The 23,890-nt window shown below is 36.4% G+C and overlaps 1 protein-coding gene across 1 annotated transcript; it reads left to right on the forward strand.

Annotated features, from left to right (window-relative positions):
* Window positions 1–879: 879 nt before the first annotated feature.
* LOC145983496 (uncharacterized) lies at window positions 880–21,119 on the forward strand (the record flags this gene model as incomplete). The annotated part of the gene is made up of 10 exons (XM_083116586.1): window positions 880–1,107; window positions 2,389–2,637; window positions 3,097–3,582; window positions 11,322–11,414; window positions 12,548–12,715; window positions 14,785–14,922; window positions 16,372–16,578; window positions 17,366–17,445; window positions 19,015–19,192; window positions 20,879–21,119. Coding segments are annotated over exons 1-10 (2,068 nt in total), but the record flags the coding sequence as incomplete, so codon positions are not given.
* Window positions 21,120–23,890: the final 2,771 nt, after the last annotated feature.

Raw genomic sequence — 23,890 nt, forward strand, 5'->3', positions numbered from 1 at the left:
TGCATATAGAGGCAGAGGAAGAGGATTCTTAGAAGATAACGGAAACGGCAGAAGGCGAAATAATGTTCAGGAAGAGCAAATAAATTATGATAGAAGAAATACAGGACCGTGGAGAGGAAACCGCGGATATAGAGGAAGAAATGATTATTGGCAAAATGTGAATCGAAGAAACTCAGAAAGAGGGATGGAGATAGAAGAAAGGCAACCTAGAGGAAACAATTACAACGACAGGAACGAGAGGGGAAATCCTGAGATAAATGAAGAGCGAAGAGAAGCAGTGGAATTAGTCAGAAGCCAGGTGCAGAACGAAGTAGGAAATGCTGGATGGCAGCAGTTAAATGAGGAATCGAGGAATGTGGAATCGGTTGAGAGGCTAAACCTGTAGAGCTCTCGCAGCAACTCCCAGGTGTGAGAGCAAAGGAAAACGATGAATATATGAAGGGAGAACATAAGATAAATGAAGAAGGAATTCTGAAGTTATTTTTAATTGGAGAGCCGAGTTTTGAAAACTTAAAACCTGGAAGATCATTGTATGTGGAAGCAGAAATAATAGAAATTAAGGTTAAATGCTTGATCGATTGTGGGAGCGTTGTCGAAGCAATGAGCTATAAATGTTGGCAAAGGATTAAAGAGAAATACCCACAAGCAAAATTAGACGCTTCTGAAAAGGACAAAGTCAGATTAGTTATGGCTGCGGGAAATGAAGAATACAAAATTCAGGGCACGGTACGCATCGTGATGAGCATCAGAGGAGCGAATTTCGAAGTAAAATTTCTGGTGATAAAGGGTTTGAGGTGTGATATAATCCTAGGAGTACCTTTCTTAGAAAACTACAATGGGCACATACACATAAAAGAAAAACGGCTAAATCTAGAATCAATGGAGAACATGAAAGTAGATATCCCTATGGAGGATGAAATAAAAGGTTCTGAGAGCGAAATAGGCATTAGGAAGCAAAGTCTTGTATATCAGAAACATGATGCAGTGTATAAGAAGAAGGACTACGATGATATAATGGAAAATGAAAATGTAAAATGTGAATATGAAAAAGAGGTCGAAATAGAGGACCATAAATACAAGGCATCGAAAGAAGAAATACAAGCCAAAGTGGATGAGTGTCATTGGATCTCGGAAAAGGAAAAAGAAAATTTAAGATATATTTTGTTGAGACATAGGGGAATATTTAGCCAACGCCCAAGAGTGACGGATGTGTACACCTATAGGATTGAGGTAGACACAGCGAGTCCAATAGTGTCAAAGCAATATCCTATACCCTTTGCAAAGAGAGAAGCTGTAGAAAAGGAATTGAAGAAATGGTTAAGTTGGGGGATAATAGAGAACTCCAATAGCGTACATGTAAGCCCAATGCACGTGGTAGACAAACCGGACGGAGGTGTGAGGCCCGTACTGGATTTAAGGGAGCTAAATAAACACGTGCTACTTCCCAGAAATCAAGTAGAAAGAATAAATGAATTACTACACACTTTTTCAGGCAGCATATACTTCACATCATTTGATATGACTTTGGGATACTTTCAGGTAGAAATAGAAGAAGAGTCTAGAAAATATACAGCGTTTCGATATGGATCAAGGTTATTTCAATTTAGAAGGCTTCCATATGGTTTAAATTCGTCAGTATCAGCTTTTATGACGGCTCTCAACAGAATATTTAGTATAGAAACAAGAGAATGGCTTGCTATGTATGTGGATGATATGTGTATACATACAAAAGATTGGGAGACACACATAGAAAAAATAGATTGGGTATTAAGTAAATTGGCAGAAGCAGGATTAACTGTCAAATTGGAAAAATGCTCTTTTGCAAGGAAGGAAATACGTTTCCTAGGTCATGTGGTATCTGGAGGTGAAATAAAGATGTGCCCAGACAAAAATGACGCTATAAGCAAGTTCCCAAGACCAAACACAAGGAAACAACTTCAAAGATTCCTGGGAGTATGTAATTGGCGATCAAAATTTATACACAATTTTGCAAGCAAAGCCAAGCCATTATATGAACTTCTCAGAAAACATATAAAATGGAAATGGGAAGGAGACGAAGAGGAGGCTTTCCAAAGACTTAAGCAAGACCTTATACAAGCGCCCGCCATAAGCCAACCTGATTTTGGGAAAATGTTCTTTTTAGGCACAGATGCATCGAACATTGGATTGGGAGCATACCTATTTCAGAAAAACGAATCCAATGAAAATAATGTAATACAATATGCTAGCAGAAGCTTGAAGAACTTTGAAAGAGCGTATACTATAAGTGAGCTAGAGTGTTTGGCGATAATATTTGGAATAGAAAAGTTTTCTGCATATCTGAAAGGCAGAAGATTCAAGGTGGTATGTGATCACAAGAGTCTAGTTTGGCTAAATTCTGCAAGACAGTGGAATGCAAGGCTTACGAGATGGGCAATATTACTGCAACAGTACAGTTTTGATGTCATAGATATAAAAGGAAAGGAAAACCATGTTGCAGATACTCTAAGTAGAGCACCTTTAAAGGGAAATCAGGAACCAGAGGAAGTGATTAGGCTAGAAATCAACGCTATCGCTGAGGAAGAAGTGAATGGTATTAAAGAAGAGGAATGGCGAGTTGGAACAGAGGAAGATGAGGAACTAAGGGAGATTATCAAAGTGTTGGAAGGAGAGGAAGGAAACAAGAAAACAAGGATGTCTAAGATAAAGAAAAGATACAAAGTTATAAATGGCATCGTTTTCCAAGTTAGTTATGAGAATCCGAACCAAGTAAGGATTAGTGTACCACGAACTTTGATAAGAAGAGTACTCGAGATCGTGCATGAAGGATCTGGCCACTTCGGAGTTGACAAAACGCTGAGATTAGCTAGAAGATTTTACGTATGGAAGACTATGAACAGTGACGTTGTTAACCATGTTAGAAATTGTACAATTTGCATACAAACTAAACCTTCAAAGATAAAATTTAAGAAAGAAGAACTACATATTATCGCTAAATGGCCATTAGATATGGTTTCGATAGATCTCATTGGACCATTACCTAGGTCTAAGGGATGTTTGTACATATTGACGTGTGTGGACATATGTAGCAAGTTTATCATGTGCTATCCTTTAAAGAAAGCCACAACCAAAGAGATAGTCAAGAAGTTGGATGAAGGATTTATCAAACATTATGGTAGCCCAAAGAAAATGTTGACAGACAACGGGACTCAATTTACTTCAGAGTATTTCAAGGAGTATCTATATTTTAAAGGGATAAAATTGATTAATGTAACAAGATATCACCCAAGTTCAAATCCAATTGAGCGTTACAATGGAGAGATTGTGAGGTTACTCAGAATGTACTGTCATGATCATCATACAAGGTGGTGTGCAGTAATTAACAGGATAGTTATGTTATTAAATAACTCTATATCAGCTGAGGCGAATATGAGCCCGATAGAGATTTTCTTGGGATATGAGGCAGAGCCGATGATTTTTGATGATTTAGAATGGCCAAAGAAGGTTATGGAAAGAGGAACAAGGAAAGAATTTTTCAATGACTTGTATAACAAAAGAAAGAAGAGGACGTCAAAAGAGGAAGCGAAAGGAAAGAAGATAGAAGTAAAGAGGGGTGATATAGTTTATTGTAAAACACACCCAATAAGTAAGGCCATTGACCGTACAATTAAAAAATTGTTTTTCAAATACGAAGGTCCGTATAGTGTATTAGAAACGTTTAGAAACACTATAGTTATACAAGATATGGTGACAAAGGAAGTAAGAAGAGAAAACTTAGATAATGTAAAAAGATATAATTGTACGGAAGACGTTAAACAAATGTTGAAAAGTACACATGAGAAGTGAATAGTAAGAATGGATGTTGAAGAAAATTTTTCCTTGCATACGAAACTTCTCAAAAGGAAAAATTTTGCCCAGAGGAGGGGAATTTTGTGTCACATACACAAACTGCATTGCTATTCTTTGAAATAAAGGACCATAGATGGCAGCATGCAAAAGGAACAACGGTTATATGAGGTGATGCATAAAGCAGTCTAGAAAGTGGGTAAGAGATGGCACCACCCAGGAGAACTTATACGATTGTGAATAGAGACAACGGAAAGAGCAGATATGATGAAATAGTGATTGTATATATTAATACTAATTATGAGGAAATAAATAAATAAATTTAACATAATAACAGGATATAAATAAGGAGAAAAGGGGAATTATCATTCAGTAACGGCGTAAGTGATTAATATACAAAAGTAATGAAGTCGAATTGTAATTTCGATTTTGTGTCTTTTTCGGTTCCCACGAACTTAGAGTTTCGTGTGGCTTTTGGGTTGTTATTTCCCAGGTGTAGCGCCATCTCACGGCAGCACCCAAGCACATTTGGAAGCGCATACACTGTAGCTCCAAGTTAAGGTTAGCGCCGGCTAGGCGGCGATCTTTAACTAACCCCTTTCTCTTTGTTTGTCTGGGGGATTGATTTTATTTCCGTCAATTTGGATCGACAAAAAAAAGGAAGAAGAAATATTATTGATTACAAGAAAGAGAAGCCTTAGTGATTATAAGAAGAAGAAGCCTTATTAATTGCATGAAGAAGGCACCTTAAGAAGAAGATGATACATTAATTATAAGAAGAAGATACCATATTAAGAAGAAGATGTCATATTAATTATAAGAAGAAGATGCCATATTAATGATAAGAAGAAGATGCCACATTAATTATAAGAAGATGCCATATTAATTAAGAGGCCATAAGAAGAAGATGCCATAAGAAGAAGAGGCTATATTGATTACAAGAAGAAGAAGCATAAAGAAGATTAGCCACAATAGAAGAATAATATTGTATAAAAGAATTTACAAAGATATTAACACTTGTATATAATTATTCAAGAATATAGTACGAATTGTACCCTCCGTAGTGGGTTAAATCTGTTGTTTCTTTTCATATATTCTTAGCGTTAGTAACCTTGGTCTGTGCCCAGAGGTATCTCATTGTCTCTACCCTGTGCTAAGCTGGCAGATGCTCACGCGAGGAACGTGGCATACACAACATATTTTCTGATCTGCCCCCAGTTCCTGAGGTTAAGTGTTCACCTGGCTCTAAACAGAAGAAATTGATGATGACTCTAGAGCCAAAACAGGATTATGTCATATATTACAAAAACCTCCAGTTCCTGATGAATCATGGTGTTCAAGTGACCAAAATTGGCAAAGTTTTGAGGTTCAGGCACTCAAGATGGTTGAAGCCATATATTGATACAAACACAGAGCTTCGAACATCTGCAATGAGCCAATTTGATAAGACCTTGTTTAAATTGATGGTCAATTCAGTGTATGGCATAACAATTGAAAATGTCAGAAAACATATTGATGTTAAAATAATTACTGACCCCAGCCTGAGCAAAAAATTGATAGCAAAGCCCAACTTCAATTACAGAAGAATTTATGATGAGCATATGGCACTTTTTAACATGAAAAAAACAAAGATTAAGTTTGATAAGCCTATTTATGTAGGGGCTGTGATATTGGAATTGGCCAAATTACACATGTTAAAATTGTATTATGATGTGTTGAAGCCTTTTTATAAGAATCGTGTAAAACTGATGTACATGGACACAGATAGTTTTGTTCTTGATATTCAAACAGAAGATGTTTATCAAGATATAACACAGCCCAGTAGCGAAGCGTAGTCTTACGAAGGAGGCAAGCAATGTTTCAGTACAACAAAACATGTAGTACAATGGCACGCCAAGAGGGGGGATTAAAGGTTTATAGCCTCATTGGCCCGGTCGCTGGATTTGTCAAAATATCATAATAAAATGACAGTTCTAAAAATAAACCATATGATCCTCAAACGTCACATTTACTTTCGAAATTCCAGGTAACGTTATTCGTATGGTAGTAAACGTCTTACATATGCGAACTTTCCACATACGACTAAAGGGGTACGTAATTTCTTATTTATTTATTAGTACTTTTATTTGTTCATTATTTTTTAATGTGGGCAAACGGTGACCAAACGGATTTAGGTAAAATAACTCATTTATTTAATTTACACTGCGTGATTGTAATTTAGGATTTGTGGGCACCCTAAAAATCGCATTCGGAGTCAAACATTAAAATAAAAAGTTAAACACAAACTTTAAAAATTTCATTTCAAACCAAAGAAACACATGCATAGACGATGTACTCACCACAATAAATTCCAAACTCCTTTACATATATAGGAAATTTCCTGCTATCGAACAATTCAACAAATCTTAGGTCCTCAAGGTTCTCAAAACGTGAAGACACTCCCACGCTCTTTCCACAACTGGAAAGCATCCACGCAAGATCACTTTGGAAATCTCTGAAATGACCGAAAGTGATACCAACCTATTTCCTTAATTTTATTCATCATGGGAAGGAAAGATATATCAGTTTGGAGATAGAAATTAAGCGATGGAATCAGAATCATTACAGCAGAAATAGTATATACATAATATTTAAGTAATAAAGTGAAATACAGAGGCGTGTCCGGGGCCGGGTTGCCCCCCCCCCCTTTGGCCCAGTATTCCTATGGAAAGGAAAGTCAAAGGCAGGAAAAGATGACAAAATGAGGAGACTACTACAAAAAATCCTGGGAGCACCACTTGTGTCATAATAATAAAACTTAAAACATGTTCTTGTGTTCATAATATGTACAATGTATACGATTTAATTGTGCTGTGTAAATATCAGTAGAGAGTTCTTTTTAGATAGCTTTATTTTCACCCCAAGTTTTATTCAAAAGCAGTCAATTTATTGAATGTGGTTGTAAAATTTGTGAAACAGCTCAGTTGAATTACTGTGTAAATAATTTGGCAGTTGCAAACACTGGTGCGGTCAACACTTTTGACGTAATTTGAGCTGGACCGAGCTGGACACAGGGTGCAGACCAAGGTCCGTCGAATCTTCCCTCCCTCCCTGGGGAAACTCTTCACGGGGGTGCAGACATTTCACTTACTGGAAACACAAACCCCCGCCCTTTACCATCTCGCCCGAACTCCCAATATCCATTTTTTTTACGCATTTTACAATTCGCGAAATCTAAAATAAATTGTAATATAAAATTATATATATATATATATATATATATATATATATATATATATATATATATATATATATATATATATGGAATTTAGAACAATGATAATAACTTATTTTAGTTATTTTATGACTAAGAATTATTTTTATATTCGCGATATTGTTTACGTGTTCATGAAGACAAATATTCTTTACTCATAGTTTTTGGTGGCAATATATCCTTCTGCTTTCGGTTGAGCTCGGCTATTTTCGGGAATAACGCAAGCTCAGCAAGCAGAGCTTTTGGTATAAGCGTTGTGGACGGGTTCCACTCGAATTTCATGCTTCGCCATGTGACTCCTTTGGGTGCGTTATTTTCCCGCAGAGCAGCCGCAAGCATTGAGGCTGGTGCTTGCTGAGGGAGTTTGCGGCCGTAATTTTTCGCGAAATCGAGTGCGATGGAAACGAAATAAGGCTAAAACATTAAGTACATTAAATGATATTCGAATAATGCAAGCAGTGCTTGCATTGCTTGTACTATATCTTCGCCTCTGACACAGCCTGAATTGTTTAAATATTTTGATACCAGTGAACATACAAAGATTACAGCCCACAACAAAAAGGTGCCTGGCAAGTTAAAAGATGAGACACTTGGTGATGTTATTGTGGCATTTGCTGGGTTAAGGGCCAAGATGTACAGTTTTGAAACATGTAGTGGCGCTATTGCCAAAAAGGCCAAGGGCATTGGCAGAGTGACTGTAGACAAAGAGCTTGAATTTGAAGATTACAAAAATTGCCTCAAATCATGTAGCACAATCAGAACATCAGAATGCAGAATTCAGAGTGTGGATCACTAGTTGACTACAAATATTGTAAGAAAAGTGGCTCTGGACCCACATGATGATAAGAGATGCATTTTGTCATGTGGCATACATACTCTACCATGGGGTCATTTTGATTTGAAAAATGGTAATCAATGCCCAATTACAGAGCATGATTTGAAATAAATAAACATGCCTATGAACTTATTTGGGTTCAAAAAACAGGCTATTATGGACCTGCCAACACCACAACCCTCTTCTGATATAATATCTAAACTAAGTGCTTTGTTAATTATTCATCTGAACAGCATACTTACAGATGTTGATGATGAAACAGGTAAAACATTGTACATATTTAACAATAATTTAAATCATTACCAATTACCTGTAGATGGTCAATTGCAATTTATTACAACCCCTGAGGGCAATGTCAAGATTTCAGTAGGGAGAAATATTTATAGAATTAAGCACTCAAACATGGTTTCTGGCACTGTTTATACTGTTTCTGCTGGTGACTGCTTATATATTGAGGTCCCTGGATCCTATGACAAGCTTATACCTTTTTTTATAGAATTAAGAATTAGATATTCAATAATAAATAACCACTAAAACAAAAATGCCTAATGATATATTTGGCCATACAAGGCATGAAGATCACAGTGATGAGATTCTGATGCTTGATGTCAGAGTCAAGAAATTAAGAAGTGATTTACAAGCTTTACAAACCACACTGAATGCCAGTCTTCAACTAGAAATTACAAATTTGCAATCACAATGCATGGACCCTCTTCTTAAAATTGATTCTGAACTCAAAGTGCTGCTTCAGAAATATACTGACTTGGCCACATTGGATAATTTTCAAAGTTTAGAAGAAGCTGTAGCAGCTCTTCAAGCCAAATTTAAGACCCAGGGCACCAACTCTGAGCAATTGAAACAACAATTGGAAGAGCAGATAAATAATGTCCAGACACAGCTCCAAACAATTGTCAAAAGCATAAAATCACAAGAAGATTTTGATCTAGTGATTTCCACTCTAAAGGAACAGATTCAATCACTCCAGATACCTAATCTGGACCCCTTGAACAATGCCATAGCCGAGGTTAAAGAAAAAATTGAGACACTTGAAAATTTTATGAACAACTTGCCATCTTCTGATGCTTTGAGTGCAATAACTCTGAGTGTTGCCAATATTAAGCTGCAACTTGAAACATATGAAGATTTTGGAAAAATTCAAAGTACCATAACCCATCTTGAGGGTACAATAGCAGCAGTGCAAAGTGATTTGACAAATGTACAAGAATCTCTAGAATCCCGCCTGCCTGGTATTGTAGATACCCTTGCCAGTGTCCAGCAACAGATCACAAAGCTTGAAAACCTCAACACTGAATCTGAACTATCTCATTTTCATCACTTGATCTATGATATCCAAACAAAGCTTGAAATTTTACAACAATCAACACCCACTCAGGCAGATATAGCCCTGCTCCAAAATGCTATGCAAAATGTGGCTGATGCTTCTGAATTAAATAATGTGAAATTGGCACTTGAATCTTTGCAAAATACTGTATCAAATCTGCCTACATCACAGGAACTTAAAAATATTAAGAGGGCTGTGAATCGCATATTGAAATCAGAAGATATCAAGAATATCCAGACAGAGATCAAACAACTTACTCAGACAGTGGCCACTCTTCCAACAAATCAACATATTAATGAACTGCATGCCCTGTTTGAGGATATCAGAAGACAAGTCCATGATCTTACTGCTCAAAATTCAAAATTGGCAATTGTTGAAAATTTACAGCAAATTGTAGCTAATATCAAGCAACAGCTAGGGACCATGGAATCCAATCAAGCAAATGCTCTGTCTGTTTTTGCCACCCAGCTACAAGAGATTGTGCAACAATACAAGAAACTTGTTGGGGACATAAAGATCAAGCCAGGCCATGATGATGTTGTTAGGACTATCAATGAGCACTTTGAATCTGTAACAAGTAGATTGCTTACAGCAGAAAAAGAAATAACCGGCATAATCGAGAATCCTAAACATACAGTAATTCTTGAATTGTACAGCATCCCCAACAAAGAATATGATTCACCATTTACACCAGGTGGCAAAACATATATGCTGTCCCCTGCACAATTTTATTACCAGTTTTTTGTTGGGGGCACACTGAGACCAATCAAGATCGAATATTGGCTAATGTACACTGAGGGCAAAATTTGTAGCTCTACATATATCCAAACGATACTAAAGTTTGTGCCAAGTGTAGACTAGCATGCGAGGCACTATTATCACAGCCTCTTCAATGATACACAGTTTCAAATCACCCAAATTGTGAACTTTCCTCTTGTACTCAACATCTTTAATGAAGCCCCATGCAAAAAGTCTTAATGGTTTTCAAATCAGGAAATATCTGTGGCCAGGTAGTTTCTGTGCATGTGTGATTCAGCAGCACAATTGATGGTACAAGTGGACTACTGAAATCTGAAATTGATGGTCCATCGACTGAGCTTCACTAAGAGAGAATACAAGGATTAGTTTTCAAATTGTGAGAAGTTATTTTTGTATGCCTCTAGCATGGACACTCTGTATATCTTGCACCCTTCTTCCTAGGAAATTCTAAGCAGACACTCAATTAAGAAATTTGCAACTTTTTAACTGATCTGTAGAACGTTTTACCAGTATCAGTAAATATGTAAATTATTGCACCAGTCCTTGGTTACTGATTTTTTAATATAATTCTTGATGTGCAGTTGCTTTTCTGTGGTTACTGTCGTAGATCTGTAAATGTCTACTAATTAGATTACACATTTTTTGTGGGTTATAAGTTCAAAAGCAATAGGTGATGCAAAGTGTTTTATGCAATGTTTCAATCTTCGAAACAATTTTGGTTCCACTGTAATTTCAATTGGAGTAGTTTGTAGCAGGGAACCCCACTTTTACATTTTCCCTCATTATACATTCATACTTCATGGTCCCAATAGAGCAAAAAATGTGAAGTTGAGGTGCCACACTGAATCAAAATCTGTATGTAGATAACTAATTCTGGCAGATTAGTGAGATAGACTCTAGTTTCGGAAACCAGAAAAGACTGCTATGGGACTCTTCAGATGCATCACCCAATGAAAAAGCTGAGGGCTTTGGCACCATGGGGTCTAGTAGAATACCATTAGTTAAGTGTGTATCTAAATCGTGTAGTCGATTGAGATCCATGTAACTCATCTGTTCGTCGCAAGCTGGCAGTACCAGTTCATGTATGGCACAACCCATTTCAGTGGTTTCTTGATTTGTGTTGAAAGTTTTTATTTTTAAATATATTGCAGGTGAGAAATTGGGGAAGGATCATTAATATACTTTGACTATTTTCCAGGTCATTCTAAGGTTTAGTCTGTTGTTGGATATGGTTCTCTTCAGATTTAATATTCACATGTATTCATGGTAGAATGTTCTTAATCCTTTTTTTTTCTTTTCCCTTTCAGTCAAGAACACTCGACAGTAGGTCACTGAATATGAATAGAAGTATGGGTGGTATAGACTTCACTCCAAATTATGTGAAACCTACACCAGGACGAGTGAGTACTATTATTTCTATTGCTGATGTATAGAACCACATGATGAATAAAAGATCAAGATTTTGGTACAAAAACTGGTCACATTTCGGGGTCAGAAACAGTACATAAAATATAATTTCGATGTTAACCCCTTAAGTGTGGATAGCACATATCCATGCCTTCCGCATATTGCTGCTGTATTGCGGAAGGTGTATGTATACATACTTTATGTTCATTTCAACTATATTCGATTTAATGTGGCGTATATAGTCACACACATATTTGGTGAGATAGTTCTAGCTGTAGTAGAAACAAAAGATAGTAGCAGGGGAGGAAAAAGAAACTAATTTTCCCTTTCTTTTTCATCTTTTTCCTCTCTTGCTACTATTTTTTGTTTCTACTACAGCTAGAACTATCTCGCAAAACGTCTGTGTGACTATATACACCATATTAAATCGAATATAGTTGAAACGAACATAAAGCATATATATACGCCTTCCGCACTACAGCAGCAAAATGCGGAGTGCATATACTGAATTTGACGAAAAAAACTACATTTTCCATTGATGCAAATGGAACACTTAAGGGGTTAAAATGGTGAATGTATCCTAAATTTGATAATACATTTTTGCTTCTCAAATATTTGCAGCAAAATTAATGAATTTTCAGTGATTTGCCTGTCAGGACAATTCAGGCTTGATAAAGTGCTGTCAGTATATAGACTCTTTAATTTCATTTTTTCTCAAAATATGGTAGGAAAATGCACCTCACACCTTAAAAAAACATGAATTATGAACATTGCAATGTGCTATTTCAAATCTCATTTTTCCATCAAATACTAAATATGCATGCCTCTACGTAGAGGGCAAGTAACCTTGCACAGTAAATTCATAGTTTGACCCATTTATTCAGCTTCGTTAAATTTGTCGTGTCATGATTGTGATGCTTGATATTGTCTAGGTTAACATTTGATTAGTTTTGAATGCAGCAGAAATATAGTGGTCTGCAATTGTGTGCATCGTAAAATATTGCGGAATAATGAACTGTACGTGATATAATCATGTCTACCTAGCTTTGCTATGTGAAAACTATTTTGTTTAAATTTGTTAGCTGCTTCAATTTTAACTTAACAATGAATGTTTAATTTGTTCCAGCTTGCTCCCAAGAGAAATAGTCAACAGGGGAAACCTAAGCCCACGAAGGGTGTAATTCATGTTAGTTTGTCTCTAAAAGAAGACGTAAAATTACATGAGACTGAAAATGCTTGGAAGCCTACTAGGATGAAGCCAAAGGAAATTACTGAAGAGGAAGCAAAGTCTGAAGTAAGTTATTTGATTCTATATATATACCCCCCCCCCAATAGTTTTGCACAACAGGAAAGTACACCCGTTCTCTCTCGGGCTTCCCGGCGGGAATTTTGTTTTGCAGGTAAAACATCAGAGCATGCAACCGTGTACAATTCAGAATGCCAAACCGAGGAAGGGGATTTGGGAGGCCCAATCCCCGAATTTCAATGGAAAAAACACAAAAATCTGGAGTTTGCCCCCTCCTCCCCTGCTATTTTGGAGAGAAGGTGCAAACCTTGGTATTCTTTTCATAGAATGGACGTTTCCAAAGAGAATGAAACATGTTTCATGTTCCTGGGTGCCACACAAGTTGAATAATGAGCCAAAATGTGTAACTGTTCAGAAATGTGGCACGTATATATTGGGGGAGGTTGGTCATCAATGTGAATTTCCCAGGCTTGCTCCAGACCTGTCAGTTTCCACCCAAACATAAGAGTATGAAGGTCCAAAATGCACATTCATTTCGTAATCAGCACCATGATACCATATGGTATCATTGGGGCAGTACGACCTTACTCTGGTGATACCGTATGGTATCATCGGGAGAGTAAAGGTTAAAAATGTCTTCCAGTTACTTGCATGTAAGGAGATATTGGTTCTCTTTTGGCTCATCAGATTTTACATGCAATAAATGTAGAAGGTGCAGGTCTGAATTCTTCCACACTATCTTGTTTACTTTACTGTTGTTTTAGAAATGAAACAAAAATTACATTCAGTACAGATAGTGATGGCACTTGATTGCAACATATCTTAAAATTTCAACCTTAGAACTTCAGTTTTCGGCAAGAATATTTTTGTACTCTAAACTCGCTTTGCTTCACACAATACAATTGGAAAATTTAGGCAACAGTATATGACATGCCAAGGTATATTTTGGAAGCATTTACGTAGCATTTATGCTAGCAAAAATGTTAAAGGAAATGCTTTTGTCTACAGCCAGCTTAAGCCAGTTCCTGATACATGGAGCTCAGGAGATGCGCAAAAGGAACAAATTTTGTTATGCGCATTGTGTTTCTTGTCACACCACTGCCGTGTGTGCCACCAGTATCGTTAAGTCAATAACGGTGTGAATGTATCCGCTTCACAAAGTATTAGGGATGGATGATATCACTAAAATAATGACTATATATCACCAACATGATATATTGCCTATAGTGGAACCACAAGCAAAAAAACCTGCACACTCCCACGATTCCTGTGAACCACATTCCTGTGAGAAGGGAGGGGGGAGTGGAACAGGCTTCCTTATGGGCCGAGCTTAACTGATCGAGGGGAAGGTGCACAAAGGATTTTAGACTAATGCTGTTTTGTTTGTGGTAGCTCTATACACACATCAGCAAAATATGATGATATATATATTGCCTGAACGATATTTTTCAATATCGCTCAACACTATGAAAATATGTTGAAATTTAATTACTTGCATACTTTCTGAGGAAGACTCTTGCATATTGAAATTCATGAATACAGTAAAACGTCGTTGATCCGGACCCCGATAAGCCGGACTTGGCTTAATCCGGACAGGCAAAAAGAAAGAGGCAGAATGCAAAGTTTTTATTTGGCTAGAAGTCCACAAGAGAACTTCCCAAAGAAAAGGCAGTCAACCACTGATGAAATTCGGTTTCCTGCAGACTTTGTACTGTAATATATACTGTATTTAGGCCTATGCCCTTTAAATATTATAATAAACTTGATTTGTTGCTATAAACTGAGTTTTAATGCACTTTCTACTATTCTTTTAGGTTATTTCAGTTAATCTGGACTTTCGTTAAACCAGTCAACTTATCCCCCCATTAGTCTGGATAACTGAGGTTTTACTGTACTCTGAATTTCTACAATTTTGAAGTATCTGCAGTGATTGAAACAACTGGGTCAATGTTAGACCCAGTTGTTTTGGTGGAATTATTGGTTGCAGTCAATTTTTGAAATAGAAAGAAGCTGCATTTTTCTTTTTTTTTCCTTTTTTTAGAACTGGAAAAATAGAAAAACAAATTTAAATAATATGCACACTTGAAGTGTACTGATGTGTTTTCTATATTTTGTAGGATCTGTATAAGAAGGTACGAGGAGTACTAAACAAGCTCACACCACAGAAGTTCCAGACCCTTGTTACCAAAGTTCAGAACCTTCCTATTGACAGCAGAGAGCGACTTCAGAGAGTTATAGACTTAGTTTTTGAAAAGGTATGTGCTATTTTTGGATAGATTTCTTATTCAACAATACATTTTTTTATGATGGATGCGGTAAACGCAGTTTAAGGATTACTCACCTGAAATTTGTATTTCCGCGTTGCACAATGTAATGGATATTTTTTTTTCTTATCCATTAGTAGAGGCACATATTTTTGGTAAATAAAAAAGCAACATTTCTGTACAAAAAGTCAATTTCGGGTTCAAAAGCGGTAAATAAAATAAAATTTTGCTGTTATAGCGGTGAAAAAGTGGTATATGAATTGACATTTTGGTTTTAAAAATGTGAATATAATCCAAAATTTGATTTCAAAACTCCACTTACTACACAAAATAGGCATATCCCTTCTAATAGCACGTTTGTCGTTGCCAGAATATTAAATTTATTCCTGTATAAAGAGGTCCACTTTTGCTTCTGAAGTATTTACCCCAGTTTTAACAAATTTTGCGTGAATTGCATAATCGCAGGATAATTCTGATATAGAAAGTGTTGCATCGGTAAATAAACTCTAAATTTCGTGTTTGAGTCTTATTTTGCATTTTGCAGTTAATTTTGCATTATTTCGTGACAAAACAGGGTGGAAAAATGCACCTCGCACCTTTCAGAAATATGAAAAATTAATATTACAATGTGTTATTTCACATTTCGTGTTTTCGTCAATAATGAAGTATGCATGCCTGTATCCATTAGAAATCACTTTGTTTTTCTATGCACGTTTTTTTGTGAATACTTCAAGCTAGCACAATTTGAAAGCTTTTTAATGACGCAGAGGTGTATTGAGAGTCTCAAATGCACATGTAATTGGAGGTGTATTAATTTTGGAATTTCTTTAAAATTTTCGTGTGATGCATATTGAATCTCATATAGTACTTCTATAAATATATTTACCTGTGTTTTGAGTACTTTGAAATTATTGTATGCAAATATGATTTATTTGATGTGTAAATCAATTACTAATTGTATTATATGCCAGACATGATATTTAATATGTGGATGAATAACTCATCTCCATGTGTTCACAATATTTTTTCATTAAAAGTACACAAGTGTCAATGCTTCTTCATGACTGTAGATTCTCTATAGGTAATATCTTACAAATAATTTTAATGTTGTGTTTAAGAGAGATTTACAAAATTGAAAAAATTTTCGTGAATGTTTGTGAACATTATGATCGGTTTTATCCACAAACAAGATAACTAAAAATAGATAAATACTAACTTTTTTTTTAGAAGTGACAGTTGTTAAACAAAATAGTCAAGGTTTCTTTTTTTTTAATCTATGATTACATGCTCGTTTCTGACTGTTCAATTGGAGAAGTTTCATTTTATATAAGTGTACGAATTTTCTCCATGCTGTTTGTGGTGGTGTAATTACCCACTTTGTGTGTTCATAGTTTGGTTGTTACATATTAGGTCAAAACTAATTTGTTGTAATTATTTCAGGCCGTGGATGAACCGAATTTCTCCGTAGCCTATGCTCAGATGTGTAAAGTTTTAGCCACGATGCAAGTGCCAGTTGAGAAGGGAAAAGAGGAGAATGTAAATTTTAGGAAGCTCTTAATCAGTAGGTGCCAAAAAGAATTTGAAAAGGACTGGTCGTTAGAATTAAACAAGGATCAAAGAATGAAAGAAATAGATGATGCTGAGACGGTAAGTTAATTTCCTGTCTACTGAATAAGTTTGGCTTGATGTTGCAAATGTACGGATATATTTATCCCAAAATATGGCTCACATAAGAAAAAACCTGCCTCCTCTGAGTACTTTCGCTGCTTTTTATTAGTAAAACCTGTTTGTGTGCAGACTAATAGTGAAAGAACACATCAGAAATTTCTATCAGCTCTGGACCTATCTACGTAAAATTATACCTGCTGCTATTGAATGTCATGTTGGGTGCTATATTCACTTGCGTGAAGCCTTCGTACGGTTCTGTTTCTCGGTAAGGCAACTAACATACTTTACTTCACAATAACATATTTCCGCAAGCTAAAAACCACTGAAAATGCTCATAAACCATGCAAAATATTTCACTTTCTCAAGTCTGTACAGAGGGTCAAGGGTACAGTTATTTGTTTTCAGCAATATATTCAATTGCATTATCTTGCATTGAACCTCAATTTCATCTCTTTCAGGGAACAAGTTGGAAAAACTTGGAGAAAATTTTCTTGTTGCTTTGAGGACATGCAGCTTGAATGTATGTGGGGGAAAATGCAAAATTGGAATTTCACTGTGTAATTTCTGTTGAATAATATGGAAATTTATAGCATTTTAAATATTTTTAGAATTTCAACAAATCAATAGTTTACAAAACTAGTGGTAGCTTTTAGTCCACATATTTGTGCTGTTGATATGTTGGGATTCCAAACAGTTTCTTCTCACTGTAGTTTGCGTAACACTGATATTGCATTGATCTCTAAATGCTTTTTCTTGTCCATTTCAGGAGGAAAAACGGAAAGAGCTCATAGTTATTTTAGAAGAGGATGAGAGAAGAATCAGAGTGAAGTTAGTAGGAAACATAAGGTAATTTGAACCTTCTAACAGAAATAAGAAGTATTGTAATCATACTTAAAGCTGAATTGATGTTTCAGTGCATGTATCAATATGTTGGTAGAATTTTTTAATGATACCAGCCATTACTTTTCCAACATTTTCGTAAGGTTTTCAGTAATGGCACATGAGATTTCGCAAAGTCGAATTATCCTGGAAATGATGCAAAGTATGAAATTTCCACTTGTTTTGCACAGGGTGACTACTCTCGGGGAATTTTGCATGAATTTTTCTTCGTGGACTTGAAAAGTGCAGTGTTGTCAGGTAGACTTCTGCGAGTGCAGTGAAACGTCTTGTATCGTGGTGATGGCAACCTGACTGGAATTATCTGCATTTGAGCACGGGATGATAGTTAGTGCTGTTGCGATTTCGGAAGTCGGCCGGACACTGAACTTTTGTCGCTCCACTGTGTCAAGGGTGGACTGTGAGTACCGCATTGGAGGCATTACAACCCATCAGGGACAACGCAGTGGCTGCCCACGAGTGACGAATGACCATGACCGGCAACATCTGGTCAGATTTGTCCCGGCAAACAGACAGCAACAGTGTGTGATCTGACAGCAAGAATTAGGGATTGGACGATACCGATAAAGTACCGATATAAAATTTACCGATAACAGATATTCTACCGATCCGATATAAAATTAGAAATGGTCCTTGAAGACCCTGAAATTTTCATTGATCTCCGTAATAAATGTGTGTTTCAAGCTCATTGCAATGCAAAAGAAGTTGAATATTTAGACATTTACTTTTTCAGAAAGTAGGGCATGGAGATTATCCCTAAAAATAACAAAATGGCAGAATTTTGCACTAAATTATCAGATATTTATCGATATATCGGATCGGTAAAATAATCTGTAATTTTACCAATAAACCGATACGCATATATCGGTCGATACCGATAGAGTACCGATTAATCGGTCCATCCCTAATATTTTTCAACAATTTTTTACTTTTTATAATTTTCAAGCATTGGTATACATATATGTATTAGGCTCAGTCAATAAATAGAGGGGCATAGGATATTACACCAAAACTATGGTATGGTAGATAAACTAGAGTACCCACCCTGTTACTGCAGTGCAAAAGAAATTGCATATTTAGACATTTACTTTTTTTAGAAAGTAGGGCATGAAGATTATTCATAAAAATTACAACAAAATTGCAGAATTTTGCACTAAATTATCGGATATTTATCGATATATTGGATCGGTAAAATAATTGGTAATTTTAACGATAAACCAATACACAGATATGCCTATAGATAGAGTACCGATTAATCAGTCCCATCCCTAATATACGCCTTCCACACTTAAGGGGTTTTGCAATACCAAAATGTCCAGTTTCTTTAATTCAACTAATGTTATGCTGTTTTCGTTAATGTCAGGCTAGAATGTGAAAATAATTAGAAGATAGTGAAGAATAAGTGGTTAATTGTTTCTGTGAAACTTGAAACCCTCATGTTTGTAGTTGCCATCTAAACAGAACACTATTATTTTTAAACTGTTACTCGTTAATGATTCTTTGACTTTTATATTTTAGGTTCATTGGTGAGCTTTACAAATTGCAAATGTTGACAGATAATATTATGCATGAATGTATTTCAAAGTTACTCAGACAAGGTGATGAGGAGTCTCTAGAGTGCCTATGTAAATTATTGACCACAGTTGGGAAAAGTATGGAGTCTAAGGCACCTAATTCCAATGCTGCTAAGAAAAATGTAAGTACTTTACTATATGTCTACTGCATAGCCTCACTCTCTGCCTTTTCTAATTACTAATTTACAACCCAGCTTGCATTAAATGTTGGCAAAGAACAGATTCATGGTAATGAATTATTTATGAATGATTTATTTATTTATGAAAAATTTATTAAATATGTAAATGCATATTTATGGATAAAGGAGAGGAGGAGAAAGAAAACGCTCACCAGACAGTCTTAAAAGTCAAATTTTCACGGCTGCAGACCGCATTATCAGTCTTAGAAGAAAAGGCGGAAACGGAAGTTAGAGACCTGCAGAGTTGCCAGGTCAGAATCAAAGATGTAGAGGTATGAAACAAAAAGAACAGTTTTGCCACCAGGCACATCAAAAACTGTGAGTGGTGGGGGCAGATGGGTTGGGTGGGAGTGATAGGGAAAAGAGGGGTGGATGTCCAAGTTACTGGGTGGCCTTGTATTTAGTTAATTTCACGAAAATATGTATTTAAATTGTAAAAATGTACCTTTTTAATAATATAAGAAACTACACGAGCTACATAAAATACAATCTTGGCACTGTAATTATTACCGTAACTGTCGTGAAGCGAATCCCGTATGTATGTCGCACGCTGCTGTGGGGTTAAACAATGGGCTGCTGGACTTGGGACTCTCTTCCAATGTTGCCAAAATGACGACAGTTGTATATAAACAGGAATTTCAAGGGGTTTTACAATAGCAAAAGGAAACAGTTGGGAAGTGTAATATTGAAAGAAAATAATGCAATTTGAGGGTGTAAAAAAAGTAAACTTTAATTTGTTTAATGTTGCTTCGAACGTTTGTTAGTTATTTGCAAGAAATTCACCGAACACTCTTAATCACACAGGGACGTGTAATTTTGAAATATGGAAATAATAAGTAAAAATAACTAAAATCTGATCAAAAACCTAATATATGTACAAATATGTAAAATAAAGTTAATTTTTTGAGTTTATATGCCATGATGCACAAAGATAATACAAAATTAAATTGATTTCAGCTTCATTCATAAATACGCATTTGCATATTTATGTATGTATATTTTACATTCCTTGGTAATTAGCATTGTTGTGTTTAACAACAGGATCATATTGGAAGATCCTTTTAAATAAATTTTCTTGATTGCTGTGATTATTTTTTTAAATGGTTTAAGGTTTTTATCAGTAGTTTGTAGCAGAGCTCACTTGTTTATATCGGTTTTGTAAAAGAAACTACTGCAAATTCATGCAGTTTTATTCAGATGCATACCATGCAGAAGCCTCCCTGATGGCCTAGTAATAACAGGTCATTGCCTTGTAATCAAGGGGTCCTGTGTTGGATACCTGGTGGAGGCACACTTCAAAAACTGTAGGTCCAGTCCAGATTAGTCAATCTGGTGGACTTAAAAAAGCAATAATTCCATGCATACCTTGTAGAAAAGAATATGCAATACAACTGAAGAACGAAGTGCATAAGTATAAAAATATTTATATGCATATTTCAGTATGACCAATTAGTAATTGGCAATTACTATGTAAAATACTGAACGGAAGTGTTTCAGTTTGCTACAAAGTTACTAAAATTATGTTCAGCTTCCTACAAAGTTACTAAAATTATGTTCCGTATCCTGTGGATTTGAAAACTTTTAGGTGCTGAAGCATCCTATTTGAGATCTGCTTTTTTTTATCCCCAGGACTTATCTCCTTATTTTGGACAAATGAAAGGTATTGTTGACAAGAGGCAAGTGTCTAGTAGGGTGCGTTTCATGTTGCAAGATGTTATTGAATTGCGGCATAATAACTGGACTCCAAGGAGAGACGATAGCAATCCAAAAACCATGGAGCAGATCCAGAAAGAAGCTGAAAGGGAAACAATGGAACAAAGTCTTGAAAATCTGAATCCTAGGAGAGACGATAGGGAAAGGAAAAGAAATAGTAAGTACATTAACTTACGGAACCGACAGATGTATATTTATTTTCAAATATTGTTTCAGTACTTGTTATTCACAAAATTACTTCCTCTGTCAAGTGTTTTCCCGCTATCTATATCACTGTAATAGGAAACAAGACTTTAAAATGTATTGAATTTTAAATGTTGAACAAACTGAGCTATAAGTAAACCAGACTCAACCGAATGAAAGAACTCTTTACAGGCCTTGTCAATCAATATAAATTTTACTGACTAATTGTAAGTTTTTCTGGGCCTCCTCGATGACGCAGTGGTAGCGTCGTCGCCTTGTAATCAAGGTGTTCCGGGTTCGACACCCGGTGGAGGCACATAGTGGTTCGAATCCCCGATTAGCCTTACTGTGCATACAGTGGACTTAAAACACGAACTCTATAATTAGAAGGTTTTATAAGAACTAAACATGGCTTTTTATGCATCGTACAATTTTGCTTCTTTTTACCCTACTTTTCGGGATTCTAACCCAGGACCCTTGGCATCGTAGTGCACCTTGTTAACCACAACACAACAAATAGAAACAGAAAATGCTTGATAAGTAATTTGCTTCTCCATAACTCATGATTATATTATATAACAATTATTCGCTGTATGACTAGGGATTAATTACATTTCTATGTCTAGTCAACCTTGCCACCTAAGCAGAAACAGCTTCTGCATTTGCAGGTGGAGGCTAAATAAAGAAAAATTACAGAAAGTCAGAAAGATATACAAATTTTGAAACATAATACTTATAGAGCATGCAGACGGCTGTATAAAAATTGCTACATACCTAGTTTCCTTCCTTAATTGAAACGTGGTTTTTTCTTCATTATACAAGAGATCAACCACCCTGGGAGTCGAACCCAGGATCATGTGTGGTAGTCACTCTTTTTAGAACGTCAATGTTGGACATTTGGTCGATCAATCGATCCTGATCCATTGTTCCCAGAGGAAGACAATCTGGCAGCTTCACATTCGACATTTCACTCGCGATGTAGGAAGACGAGATCAAACACACTTCGTGATGCTATCTTCTCGCGTTTACAGAAGTTAACCACTGCTCGGACCACAAACCCTACTTCAAACTATCTGACAGACATCAATTGTCAACCAAATCAACAGATGAACCGACCGCTTCGACGTTTCTCCGAATTTTCAGAAAGTGGCCTTTCCCCTCCTTTGCAGGGCAGGTCATTAGCAGGAGGGTTGAGTGCATGTGAGAAGAACCGCCATGTCATTCATTCCCGCGCCGAGAAAGGGACAAGCAATAGAATTTTGTTCTTGGAATTTGAAACGCATGGGGATATCTTTTCTGAACTATAAAATAATAAACCCAGAAAGTTCTAGCCACCCGCAGCTAAATCTTCCTGTTTGTGTCGTCCTTTCGGCGCCCATGGTGCCAGTACAGGGCCAGATGAAGAGAAAGTGCGGCTTTTGGAGGGATCCTGAATCTGGTGTGCAGCAGGGAGGAAAAGTTTGGTTTGATTTGATTTGCTTTATTTTACTTCGCTTTTTGTGCCACTTTTGGCTAATTTGCGAAGATGGGGATGAGTGATGATATGATGAAATTGCTGAATACTGAATACACTCACAAATATGCATACCCAGGCCAGGATTCGAACCCGGGGGGAGGAAAAGTGCATTTTCATAAGGTGTCAGACTTCCCTGACCGGGGTGAACCACAATGCCATTAACTGCATCCTCTATCTGCTAATACATCTGTTTGTGTTCAATAAGCAAGAAACAGGGAAATAAAGAAATGCCTTGCTTGGGTTCATTATTCTGAAAATTGAAGAAGTGTTTCAAACTGCAAGCAAAATTTAGTGAAGAATTATTTTGCAATATTTGTCATCAAAGTAAAATTTCCAGCAAATACAGAACAGTTTCCCGGGGCCACGTGGACGTTTGCCGGGGCCAGTGCCCCCGCGTGCCCCACCCTAACGACGTCCCTGCTTTACCGTAGCAGAACAGCCCGAAGGCTTCGCGGAAGTGAATATAGCACCCAAACGACTATCCACAACAGCAGCTATAATTTTACGTAGTTAGGTTTGGTACTGATCAGGCCCGTACCCAAAGGGGGTCATGCCCCTCCTCGAGCCATGAAAATTTTTAATTTGAACGTATAACCTACAAAAATTACGTTGATGGCTTTTCAAATTTTGCATGAATTTCGATTTTGTCCTTGCACAAATGAATAGGTTGTTTCTGGACAGAGACAGGCTCTAGAAGTCTGCAGTCTGCAATATTGGGCTATTTTAATTCTATAACCATTGATGCAAGGCTATCAGACGTTCCGATTTAGTCGGAACGGTCCATTCCTTTTAATCCATGTCCCGACCTTTTCGCCTCGGCTTGGTCACAAATGTTTCAAATAATTAGAATAGAGGGGAATTTTCTATACTCTTTACATTATGGAAGAAAGGTTCCCCAATGACTACAATACAAAACCAACCATATAAGGCGCAGTTAGCTCTACACCCGCACCGCGAGGTCTGTGATCCCTAGAGCCCGGAACTTCAGGCATTTATTTCCGTTAAAATAGGCAGGCAAAAAAGGCATTTATAATGTGGAAAATAGGCACTAAAAATGGGAAAAAAGGCAAAATAAACTGAAAAAGGCACATTTGAAAGTCACTTACTTTAATCTATAATTTCTGGCAAAATGTTAATGAAGCATACATAAAACAAGCAAATGTAGCTGGACTCATTTCGATAACAGCATTTTCACCTTTTAGAATATCACAAATTGTTTTCAATTGTTT

Source organism: Lepisma saccharinum, unplaced genomic scaffold (assembly GCF_977018435.1).
Source record: "Lepisma saccharinum unplaced genomic scaffold, izLepSacc3.1 HAP1_SCAFFOLD_1090, whole genome shotgun sequence".
Classification (NCBI taxonomy): Eukaryota; Metazoa; Arthropoda; class Insecta; order Zygentoma; family Lepismatidae; genus Lepisma; species Lepisma saccharinum.